The sequence below is a fragment of the Apium graveolens genome, chromosome 3 (assembly GCF_009905375.1).
Source record: "Apium graveolens cultivar Ventura chromosome 3, ASM990537v1, whole genome shotgun sequence".
In the NCBI taxonomy this organism is placed as follows: Eukaryota; Viridiplantae; Streptophyta; class Magnoliopsida; order Apiales; family Apiaceae; genus Apium; species Apium graveolens.
The window spans coordinates 7,571,691-7,585,070 of record NC_133649.1 but is presented as its reverse complement, the minus strand read 5'-3'; the positions used below and the strand labels follow the sequence as shown (position 1 = coordinate 7,585,070).

At 31.9% G+C, this 13,380-nt stretch overlaps 1 protein-coding gene and 1 pseudogene across 1 annotated transcript; one reads left to right on the top strand and one right to left on the bottom strand.

Annotated features, from left to right (window-relative positions):
* Window positions 1-927: 927 nt before the first annotated feature.
* LOC141713815 (omega-3 fatty acid desaturase, endoplasmic reticulum-like) lies at window positions 928-1,832 on the bottom strand (annotated as a pseudogene).
* Window positions 1,833-5,675: 3,843 nt separating this feature from the next.
* On the top strand, window positions 5,676-9,140 carry LOC141710558 (wax ester synthase/diacylglycerol acyltransferase 11-like). Its single transcript, XM_074513121.1, has 5 exons — window positions 5,676-5,986; window positions 6,625-7,203; window positions 7,403-7,777; window positions 8,445-8,582; window positions 8,736-9,140. The coding sequence occupies exons 1-5, from the start codon at window positions 5,804-5,806 to the stop codon at window positions 8,877-8,879; spliced, it is 1,419 nt and encodes a 472-aa protein (XP_074369222.1). The 5' UTR covers window positions 5,676-5,803; the 3' UTR covers window positions 8,880-9,140.
* Window positions 9,141-13,380: the final 4,240 nt, after the last annotated feature.

Genomic DNA, 13,380 nt, shown 5'->3' with positions numbered 1-13,380 from the left:
TAAGCATTATAAAATTAATTCTTAGAAAAAATATTATAAAATTAAAATATTTCTTTTCAAGACATAATTTGCTGTAAAAAAAATTAAAATTACATAAAATATAACAATAATTTTGAAATGCAGATAAATATAATTTTTTTTAAAATGTAAACTGTGTATGCATATATCTTGAAATGCATAAAAATATCACATAAATATCACACTATATCTTTTTTAAATTTTTTGAGATTTTCATTTATTCATTCAATATTTGAGATTTTAATATCAAAAGATAATTGACCTCAAAATTAATATTACATAAGGTTACATAATTTATCCAAACTTTTCATAGTTCAATATTGCACTTTTATCTTCATAATATTTTTTTGTACATAATTTGAATGAACTTAATAATTTTATTAGTTAAATACAATAAAAAGTATGCACATAAACTAAATTTATTATTTATATACTATGATACTTTTTAATCTGATTTTTTTAATAAAATGTAAAAAAGAATAAACTTGTACTAAATTTATTATTTATATACTTTGCAATTTCTGTAACTATACAAACTCCTTTTTTTATAAAGTCAATTGATATATTAAAATTGAACACAGCAAGCCCTGATAGTTCAAACCTCACGAAGAAGATACTAATACAATTATTAAACATATACTAAAGAAGAACCCACTCACTATTTACATTACTATTACAATCTTACATTACTTCGTCATAATTTAGAAAATTGAAGCTCACTAAGCAACAGATTACAAATTAGCAAAAATCACCGACACTAACACTGAAATATGGCATTACATTAAACTTCAATTCATTCCTCTAGCATTAGCTTCCTCCATCATTGCCAATTGCATCAGCACTTCTTTGCATGATACATGATACAGAGTACAATATCACTGCAATTTAATAGTATTAACTGCAGCAGTCCTAGCCAAATGTATTAGCCATGTAGCCAAGAAAAGCTAGCATTGCAGTCCAACACAATGTCGACGTTACCATCAAATTTTTCTCACTCAGGTGAAATATATCACTATATGGGTTGAACTGTGAACCTTTCTTCTCTGGACTTTTGCTGATATGTTATTTATGCAGATTATACGTAGCTTTTATGTTCTAAGAACTTAGAGACATATGTTAGCTTCTATCAAAACAAGGATGATTTCTCACCAGATATGAAGATATGCAAATATGGGAAAAGGAATCTTGAATCTCAGAAGTTTAATGTGGACTGACAGACTTTTGTATATCTTTTCTTGGTAGCTGAAACCAAAATAAAAAACATTGATGCACATTTTATTATAAGGAACTGTGAAAAAACAATTCTTGAGTTATGAGTATAAGAGTGAAGAAACTTTACAGGAACCCAAGATTCATCCTTCTCAATATTTCCATGGTTCTGCTGGTGAGTTTTGTGGCCGATTCTCCTGCAGGAACTCACATTTGTAATATTTTACAAAATTACGTAATGCTCAGAGTTTCTAATTACAAGTTTAGATTGATTAACATACCATCCATGGTATGGCACAAGAATTGAAGAATATGCTATTAAATCTTGGGTTATCAGAGAAGCTTCCATGTCCACCGTGACATCAAGGACCAGATACAAGTCAACTCACTCTATAAAAATAGTTAAAACAAATGGAAAAACATGACAAAATTTACCAATCATGGCCAAGAACAAAGATTTCCCGGAACATGGTCCCCTGAGCTAGCCAATAAAAAGGCCAGAAATCCCAATTGTGCAAGTGCAATGCCATCATCAGCAATACCAAAATAACAACAAAATCTCTCATGACATAACTAACAGACCTCCAAGGATTCTTAACCCAACAATGTTTGGAAATAGTACAAACATATTATCAATACAAAAAGCAACACTAAAATTATATAAAGAAAGGAGTGGAGAGACGAATTAAAAGAAAAACAGAAAAAAGAAGAACTATGATGTACTAACCTGTTTGTTCATTAGCAAATGAAACTCAATTAAAATCTACATGTAACCTGTAAAAAGAAAGAGAAATATGAGATTCTGAGATTTGAAATTTGAGAGAAGAAGAATAACAGACGTATATATATCAATAATTTAACTCAATTTACAAATCAAGGAGTGATAGTTTCTATAGATAAGTATGAAATTCAAAATTTAAAAATATAACAAATAAAGGAGCAAATCATGCATGATTGATTAGTCTAAAATCTTTTTTCATAGATAGCTTGCTTTTTGAATTTTAAATTATAAATGTCGATTAAGAATATTTATACAAACATACCAAATCAATACAAAAAAATAATATTAAAATTACAAAAAAGAAAGAGTAAAAGAAACGACATATCAAATCAATACAAAAAATTATACTAAAATTACAAAAAAAAAGAGAGTAAAAAGTCGAATAAAAAGAAAAAAAAATGAAAATAGAAGAATGTGAGAGATAAATGTCTGATGTAATTTGAAATAGTGGTTTTTGAAGGTAGATATATTTGAATAGATAGTTTTATCGTATTCGTGGCTAAAATTGTGGATTTTGAGTAGCACACATCTAATATTAATTGGGTAATTTGAGTGGATATGAGATAATTAAGGAAATTTGAATTTCAAAAAAAAAACAATTGAATGTGTAAATAAAGAATGGGAGAGAATAAGAAAACCAATAATTATCATTGAATTAGTGTTATAACAGATATGGGAAAATCATGTAAATCTTTCCTTAGATAAGATGTTTAAATTTTAAAATTCAATTTTTTTTTCATGTTTAGTATTTTGATGGGTAAAAAATGGGTAAACTTATATGGATATATCCATGGATATATAGATTTTATATACTTAATATGGGTCATGGGTAAATTTATTTACCCATTGGGTAAATTTTGTGGATATATCCATGGATCTAGTGATTTTATACTTAATATGGGTTATGGGTAAAGAAAATTACCCATTTAGAAAATGGGTAAATTAAGAAGTACACTTTAAGAATATATAGATATATCGATTTGTAACTCTGAATGGATAATTTCGATCAATTAATTAAAATAAAGGTACTGGATGTTAAGAAACTACTATTTTCTTTGTGAATGAAGAAAAAGAAACGTAGAAATAATGGAGCGGAGATAAGATAATAGCAGGAAATGTGAGCAAGAGCTGGAGGTTGCAGGGGATATGATTTTGCTCCTTCCAACATGGGGTTGGATTTTCTATCTCCTAAAAATATTATTTTCACTTTTTAATAAAAATACTAAACTAATTCTTTTAGTCACAAAAAATATATTTAAAAAATGCCCACTTCCGTTCCTAATACATATTCATTTTCAATTTTATTGTCAATTTGACTATGATTTGATTGAAATTTACATGTATAATATAATAGAAAATTAAATAAATTATTGGAAAGTATATTTAGATTATTTTAAAATATAACTTTCAAGTTTTAAAAATATTTAATAGATATTTTTTTAATATTTTGTCAAAAATTGGTTAATTTGATTTATAGAAAATTGAAATAAATAATTAGGGACGGTGTAATAAACATTTTTAACTGTACAATCAAAACTCTTATAAATATACGTAAAATAGTCAGACTACTAGTATAATATATCCAATTTATAATAAATTCTAAATTAATTAAGTTATATAGAACATGAAAGAGTACTTAAATGGAAACTATTAGTTTGATTTGAGCTCATATTTTAAGCACCGAACTTTTAAGTGTATGTGTTTGACTTTCATAGTTTGGCAATGCGACTAGGTATGAACTGTATGAAAATGAGTACTTTTTAGACGGATTTTGTGCTATCAGGCATCTACTTACAAAGGCTAACCATTATACTTACAATTGCGTCTGGGGTACAAATTACAATTCATATCTGGTATGTAGTGTTGGTATCTGTCTCTCTATATACGACAATAGATAAATTTGTCAAATACCGTAACACTAGCGATGTGTCGGTATTTATTCTATCTAACAGTTTTCTGTGAAAAGGAGCAATCACCCATCCAGTTTAATAGATGTGACTTTTTTTGCAAGTACAGTTATGTTGTCGTTACAAGAAAAATGAATATTTCTTATTAGCCAAATTGATAAAAAAATATTTGAAAACGGTAGGAAAAGAGGTTATTTTTGACCGAATTCTGAATAACAACACAGATCGTTTATGATGTTATTTGTGATCAAATTGCATGGTCGGTTAATCTATAATTTCCAACTATTTATTGGTGGTCAAATATAAGTTAGGTCAATGAAGTGTTGATATAGTACTTGAGCTCTTGTACCCTTTGTAATAGGTCAGAAATTCGACTTCTAACATGTACGAATAATATAGGCTACTAGGCTAGTCATAATATACGCATCTCCTCCTTAAAACTTGACAAAAAAGAATCAACACTACAACAAATCAGACCATTTACGATATTTTGAACTAAAATCGTCGTAATTGAAGCATTTACGACGAAATATTTTCGTCGTTTTTCTCGAGTAGTAAGTTCAATTTTTCGTCACAAAATAGAATATCATCACAAGTTAGAAGCAGGGCCAACATCCTCAATAAAATAATAAATAAATTTATGACGAAATATATTGTCGTATGTTATCAATTTACGACTGAAGATATTGACGTATGTTAGGGACTTACGACGCAACTATACGTCATAAGTTTGTAACTTACGACGAAACCACCTTTGATGAATAACCGTCGTAACTTATGACGAAATGATCAAATCGTCGCAACTTCAAATATTTTTCATTTTTGTTTAATTGTGTCTTGCAAAATTTTATTAATAAAATATTAAACTTGCGACAGTTTTGGGTTTCGTCATAAATAATTACGACATTTTATTTTTTTCCGTCGTAAGTTGGGCGCACAATTTTTTTCGTCATAAGTTTGCCGTCATAAATGTCTGAATTTGTTGTAGTGCAGGGTACATGGGCCATGGACTCAAGACTTGGAATTTAATCTAATTATCTGTACTTCCATTTTCTCTTAACAGTATATAGTTAACACACAATTTGAAATTTATCTTAAACTAATGTGACATTATTTATGATAATTGGTTGGTTGGTTATACTTTCCGATCATTTATTAGTGGTCGGAAATAATTTGATCAGTGTCTGTTTTCTTATCATAGATATTTGTAATAAATGATCGAAAATGAGTTTATAAGAAGTGTCCGCTCTCATACAACGTACATTTGCTGCTTATGAAATGAAACGCATAATAATCTCCTCCTTAAAAATCGACAAAAAGGACCAGGGCACACAAAGTGAGACTAAGCATTTAATCTAAATATCTACAATTTTCTCCTAACAAAATACATTTAACACAAATAATTTGGAATTTATTTTAAACTAATATAAAAGTTGTACTTAATTTGAAGCGGTAAGCCAAATTTACTGGGAGAAACAGCAAGTATATATATTGGTTCAAACACTCAACATGCAATGTAACAATTATACATATGCAAGTCAGTGAACCAATTATACGAAAAATTTGACCTTGATTTGCCTCCTCATTTAAGTTTCGTGGGAACAAAACAAATTATATGTGGCATATCCATTATGTCCAACAAGAAACAACCATCCTTTTTTTAGTCATCGCTTGCCTAGACCGTCCACACACGAACCATGCACACCTCACACATTACTCATCATCTACAATATCTCTCTATATATACTTTGTAATTGTAGGCACACACACTATATCTCTCTGTATACTACTTCCTTTTACACTAGACACATTACACATAGCTAGCTTGCTAAAAGAGCTTTGTTAAGAGCTATCATCAGGTGTGTTGTATATTCAAAGCAAGTTAAGAATGGAGTTTTATGAAGATAGGTTTGCGCCGGTAAGTCCCAGTGGACAATACTTGAACAGCTCCGTCTTGTCACTCACCATTGTAGCTGTCTTGGAGTTTGAAGTTCCTATTCATGACTTGCAAACCATTTATCTACTCAAAAATCTGTTTATACCCATCAACCAACGTTTTTCTTCTATCATGGTATTTCTTCTTCACTCTCCTATTCACGTATTATACAGTTTTACATGTTGCTCATGTATGCACACCAAAAATCTCATTCTACATATACTGTAACATGATATGTTGTAACACACGTTTGCTCCTGAGCATCTCCCTGCATATACGTGCATCTTATTTATTTATTTTAGATAATAACGTTTTATGGAAAAGAAAGTTGAACTCGCTTAATCCAGCTTTATAGTAAATTCTTGCGTCAACTGAACGTGACTGTTTGATATTCTGACCTCTTGATTATTATTCCTTATGGTGTTTACATTTGTGAGTCTTTCAAACAAAGCATAAGCATTAGGCTAAACATGTGATATACAAACTTTTGGGGCAGTTGAACTTACAAAGTTTAGGCTAATCATGAACAAAAGTTTGTTGCCAAAGTGATGAAGTCTCAAGAAAGCTATAACCTAAACTTCTTCCAATAAATAAAGCCACATTTTCAAAACAACGAATAAGTTAAAAATGACGCATACAAATTAAATTAAAAGCCTCTACGAATATTAATTAACTAAATCTGAAAATTAAACTTTAATGGTAGAAATTAATTTTTTTTATTAGATATTATTGAGTTGTGTTTTTTTCTTCTATATTTTTGTGTGGTAACATAGGTGGGAGAAAAGAATGGTACAAAGAAATGGAAGAAAGTTGAAGTGAATGTGAAAGACCATGTTAGGGTTCCGATGTTCCCCGCTGGAAAGTCACCGGAATATTACGACAGATATCTCAGTGAATACATTTCGAGGATATCGTTGGAGTCACTTCCAGAACACCAGCCACTATGGGAAGTTCACGTGCTTCCTTTTCCGACTGCAAATGCAGCCGGAAACCTAATCTTCAAGCTTCACCATGCACTTGGCGACGGTTATTCTCTAATAGGAGCTCTTCTTTCGTGCCTCAAAAGAGCCGAAAATCCGGCTCTTCCTTTAACGTTCCCTGCACGCCGATTATCAAAATCTCACGAAGGTGGCGATGTTAAAAGCATTTTGAAGCGTGTGCCTCAAGTTTCATCATGGGTTATGAATACTTTGTTAGATTTTGGATGGAGTGTTTTGAAGAGCAGTGTGCTCAAAGACGACGTGTCCCCGATCCGTTCCGGTGATGTTGGACTCGAGCTTCTTCCCATGGATATAACTACTATGGAGTTTGATTTGGATCATATCAAGCAGATTAAGACCAGCCTTAAAGTGGTAAAAATAACTAAATTGTACTGCTTTTTAAATATAATATTTTGTTAATGATACGATGTGTAACTCATCTTCTAACACCTTAAGATTTTAAATTGACTGAACTTACCGGTTCATCAGTATGAGTTGGGCTTAAGAGGATCATATCATTAACAATTTTTCTTACATGTTATTTAATTTCGTGGTCTGTAAATTTGAACAGACACTAAATGATGTGATCACCGGAGTAATCCTACTCGGAACGAGATTGTACATGGAAGGCGAAGAGCAGAACTCAGGCGACTCGAATTCTACCGCACTGGTGTTACTCAACACCAGAAATGTTGAAGGTTATAAGTCCATAAGCGAAATGGTTAAACCTAAGGCAACAATGCCATGGGGTAATCATTTTTCTTTTCTGCACGTTCCGCTCCCTAAACTAAGTAGCCCTTTTCCCGGTCACGATTCCTCTGCCAAATTTAATCCCCTCGATTTCGTATATGCATCTCACCACATCATCAAACGAAAGAGAAACAATGCAGCTGCTTTACTCACCGGCGGATTGCTGGATCATGTTAGAAAAATCAAAGGCCCCGAGGTATGTGCATACTTAATCACATCTATATTTTACGGTACCAAATCTGGTTTCACCCCTGTTTTTTTTTCAAAAACGTTTTCTGTCACGTATCCTTATTGATAAATGGTTCCGCCCGGTTCCGCCCGGTCCCACCCAATTGTTATAAGTTCTAAGAAAGTGTTCAGTGTTCACTGTTCAGCATTGCATTTTTGGATAAATAGAAAATATAGGTTTATAATTTTTTTTTAAAATTTTGTTTTTCTAAATAAAAGTTCAAATATTCTATTTTTATTCAAACTAAGAATTTTTTTTAAAAAAATTATAGAATTATATTTTATATTCATCTTAAAATATATACCAAACACTCTCTCAGAAAACGATAACCGAAACTGAGAGAGCATATATCAATGGCATACAAGTGTACACATCATATATGTCATAAGAAAAAAAAAAGCATTACGTATCACATATTGTGGGCAAGTAAACGGAGAAGTCTATTTCTCAATAGGACCACAGAAGGTGGGTGTAATGTCAAAGTCGAAATGTACCTTGTACATATTATACACGACATAAATTAGATTATGCAGAATAATTCCCTACAAGTCTCAACCTAATTGTCTAATAATGACAGCTTAATGTTTAATGGAGTCGCTATACTTTGGTTAATTATTTTGGTAATGTGTGACAGACAACATCTAGATACATATACAATACATTGTCGAACTCGAGCATGGGCATCACCAACTTGATTGGACCATTGGAGCAGATGACTCTCAGTGATCATCCCATCTGCGGCTTGTACTTCGCTGTAGCTGGCGTTCCTCAGGTGCTTAAATCTCGCGAGACTGTAACAGCTCGACTTTTCAAACTATTATTCCTAAATTCAGAACTAAAAATTGCGGGATATTACAGGGACCTTGTTCATTTGCAAACAATAGTTCAAACTATTGTTTTATGATTGAATCTTGTTAATTTGCAGAGTCTTGAAATAACGATACTGAGTTACGTGGGAAAGCTGAGAATCGCGATTGCGGTGGAGAAAGATTTTATTGATTTGAAGAAGTTCAAGAGTTGCATCGGGAGCTCTTTCGAAACCATATTCAAAGCTGCGGTTCCTTCTTAAAAGTTGAAGTTGCTTGCATACAATTTGAAAGCCAAAACCTGGGCTTTCAAAAATTATCCAGTTTATAAATTTGTTGTTACTTCATAAAGAGTGAAGTAGTTTTTTTTACAAATATTGATTTGGCATCCAAAATTTGCCTTGAACTATATGTAATCGTAATTTATTTATGTAATTGTAATTTATTTAGTGAGCCAACAACATTGTGTCATTGATACCTATGTAGATGATGCTTAATCTTATATTTTCTTAATTACTTTATTGTTAGTATTCCTATATAAGTTACTGCGTCCTTTTTTACGTTTACGAGAGAATGCATGACCGCATTTTAAAATGCATATAAAGTACTTCCTCCCTTTCAAAATACAATTTCCTTTGACTTTTTATGCGTAGTTTAATGTGAACAAAAAAGAAAGTTTTACAAATCATTTTCAAACTTTCTTTTTTTAATAAAAGTATATCTATTAAATTTTAATTTAAGAAAAGAAATTTTAGAAAAAAATATACAGAACTAAGACTTTTATACACCTTAAAGTACACATAAAAAGTCAAAGGCAGGGGCGTAGCCATAAAAACAATTGATTGTTGTAGAAAAATTGAGAATAACTTGGATTATTCTGAAGTCTTGACAAACAATTTCAGATTGAAACAATTTGGTGGTTATCCAAACATTTCAACCGGATAAAATCAGAATATAAGAACAGAGAATGATGTATTTTGTGTGAATTCAACAAACAACCTTTTTTATTTTTTTTCTATATTAATGACCAAATATGTTGTAAGTATTATATAGGTGTCGAAAAGACATATACTAAGACACGTCCATACATGTCCAAAAAATATGTCCAAAAGACATGTCCTAAGAAACATTCATACATGTCCAAAAGACATGTCCTAAGACACATCCTTTGAGGTATGCGGTTGTGTCTAAAAGACATGTCTTTGCACATTAACACCAACCCCCGCCAATACCGAAAATCATAATAACTCAAACAAGCATGCACTCCGCACTCTCCCGACTTGTTTGATGAAATTTTACAATCACATTGGTCAACTAGTTAATCCAATTACACTAAAATATCTAACAATCCTCCCCCATTTTAGCGTAATCCATGATTAACTAAACAAAATCACTACAAACAACAAATTTATGCATAAATGAAATATCATGTCGATTGAATTTCATATTAGTATATTACACATTCCAGATATTCGAATATCAAGGTATCACAACTGATTGAACCTCTGTTATTCATAATGAATACATGAAGATAATATACAAAAAAACATAAATTTACATTCACAAATGTTCTCACTTGACACTATCATTTACTAGCCTTGTGTCATAATCCTTCATAAGCATAATAAAGTCAAGTCCTAACTTCTTGAAGCGGCTAAACTTCATGCTCACATAGGTAGCTCTTTTATTCTTGCAACTGCATATGCAATTTTTCAAAAGAACTATTAAGAAGATAAACTTCAACCTCCTCAACTTGCAGGTCTGAACACATACCTTGGGATGATACTATTAATGTGTTCCAATCTCTAGATGTTAAGTTTTCCGCATTGAATTCAACATCTAATGTCATATTAGATGGGAATTGGGTATCTCAACATGAGAAGTTTTAGATGGACTTTAATCCCACCCCTACAGCCGATTTGTACACAAGATCTCTTCTCAACCCTTTGGTCAAATGATCGGCTAAATTATGTTGAGTTCTTATAAACTCCACTGATATAACACCATACATGATAAGCTCTCGAATCATGCTGTGTCTAACACCTAAGTATCTAGACTTGCCTTTGTACACTTCTCTATAAGTATTAGCCAAGACAGACTCACTATCACATCTGATAGATATGGGAGATATCGGTTTAGGCCACAATGGAATTTCATAAATCAGATTTCTTAGCCATTCAGCTTCTTTACCAGCAACTGATAATGCTACAAACTCAGATTCCATTGTTGAGTTAGTAATGCAACTCTATTTTTTTTATGCCCAAGAAATAGCACCTCCCCCAAGAAGGAATACCCAACCACTCGTGGAAGAATGATCTTCTTTATCACAAATCCAACTTGCATCTGAATGACCTTCAAGAACCGAAGGAAATCCAGTATAAGTCAAACCATAATCCATGGTTCCTTTTAAGTACTTGAACACTCGGCTTAAAACTTGCCAATGATGTGAACTTGGTTTGCTAGTAAACCTACTAAGTTTACCAACAGCATAGGCTATATCTGGCCTAGTGCTTATCATGGCATACATGAGGCTACCAATCGCTCTTGAGAATTCAAGTTGAGATACTACAACTCCTTTACTAGATACTAGCTTAAGACTAGTATCAATAGGAGTGCTAACTGGAGAACAATTATTAAAGTTAAATCTTTTCAAAAACTTCTCAATATAATGAGATTGAGAAATTGAAATACTATTTTTCGTACGCTTGATCTTTATACCAAGAATCACCTCAGCCTCTCCCAAGTCTTTCATGTCAAAATTAGATGACAAAAATTTCTTGGTTTTATCCACTTGATTTTGGTCAGTACCAAAAATCAACATATCATCTACGTATAAGCAAATTATAACTCCTTTACCAGAAGCATCAAACTTGCTATATACACATTTGTCTGCTTGGTTAAGAAGAAAACTATTAGACAAAACCACACTATCAAATTTTTGATGCCAATCTTTTGGTGCTTGTTTAAGACCATACAAAGATTTCTTCAATTTACACACCTTGTGCTCACTACCAGGCATAACAAACCCTTCCGGTTGTTTCATATAAATCTCCTCATCTAATTCACCATTCAAGAATGCAGTTTTTACATCCATCTGATGAATTACAAGGTTGTGTATAGATGCAAGTGCCATCAACAACCTGATAGTAGAAATCCTAGCAACAGAAACATAAGTATCAAAGTAATCAATCCCTTATTTTTGTCTAAAGCCTTGTATAACCAATCTGGCTTTAAATTTGTCTATGGTACCGTCCACTTTCATTTTTCTTTTGAAGATCCATCTGTTTCCTAATGCTTTACAGCCAGGAGGTAGATCACTCAATTCCCATGTGTTATTATTCATGATAGAATCCATCTCATCCTGAATAGCTTCTTTCCAGAATGCAACATTCCTTGATGTCATTACTTCATTAAATGTTTTTGGATCCTCCTCAATAATAAAACAATATTGGTACTCAGACTCAATCTCAACCTCATCTCTTGAACCTTCAACCAAATAAAGTTGAAAATCAGGTCCAAATGATTTATTTTTTCTAGCTCTAAAACTTCTCCTTTGTTTAGAAGGTCCATGAACATCTTCAGTTTGAACCGGGTTCCATCTGAAAGAATTCTGAATCATGTCTCTTGGTCTAGGTATAGATGTAAATCTATTTTCATCAAAGTCAGCATCCCTTGACTCGATAATCGTATTCACAGATACATAATCATTAGATTCTAATACATAGAACCTATATGCAATTGAATGCTCATCATACCCCACAAAAATACAATCTAAACCTCTTTCACCCAAGTTTCTCCTTTTGGGTTCAGTGAGCCTTACAACTGCTCTACATCCCCAAACTCTCAGAAAACTCAATTTTGGTGGCTCTTTATACCAAAGTTCATAAGGGGTAAATTTATTCCTCTTAGTAGGAATCCTATTTAACAAATAACAGGCTGTTAACATAGCCTCACCCCAAAAACCTTCATTCAAACCCGAATATGATAACATGAAATTAGCCATCTCTTTCAAAGTCCTATTCTTCCTTTCTGCCACACCATTTTGTTGTGATGTATAAGGAGCAGTGGTTTGATGTATTATACCAGTAGATTGAAAGTATACTGGATCATAATACTCACCTCCTCTATCAGTACGCAGATTTTTAATCATAGTACTTTTATGTAGCTCTACTTCTTCTTTATAGATTTTAAATTTATCAAGAGCTTCATCCTTAGTATTCAACAAATAAACATAGCAATATCTAGATGCATCGTTAATAAATGTAATGACATATTTTTTATCTCCCAACGAAGGTGTAGCATGAAAATCACATAAATCGCTATGTATCAGTTCCAACACTTCAGATATTCTGTTTACATCCTTGAAAGGCTTTCTGGTTATCTTAGTTAACATACATGTTTTATATTTCTCATTGTTTATATCAATAGCTGGTATGAGACTCATTTTAGACATATCTTTTATTCTTTTATTATGTACATGTCCCAGTCTAGCATGCCACAATTTAGATTTATTCGAATCATTACTAGCACTATTAGAAGCCATACAAGCAGATTCATCATCAAATGAGACATTAACATTCAACATAAACATGTCATTACATAAATAACCAAAGCCAACAAAAGTACCATGCTTTGACAAGATATACTTGTCACTTTCATACACTTGTTTGTAACCACAATTATTCAATACAACACCAGACAAGAGATTCTTTCGAATTCCAGGAACATACAACACATTATTTAATAATACATATTTTACAGAAG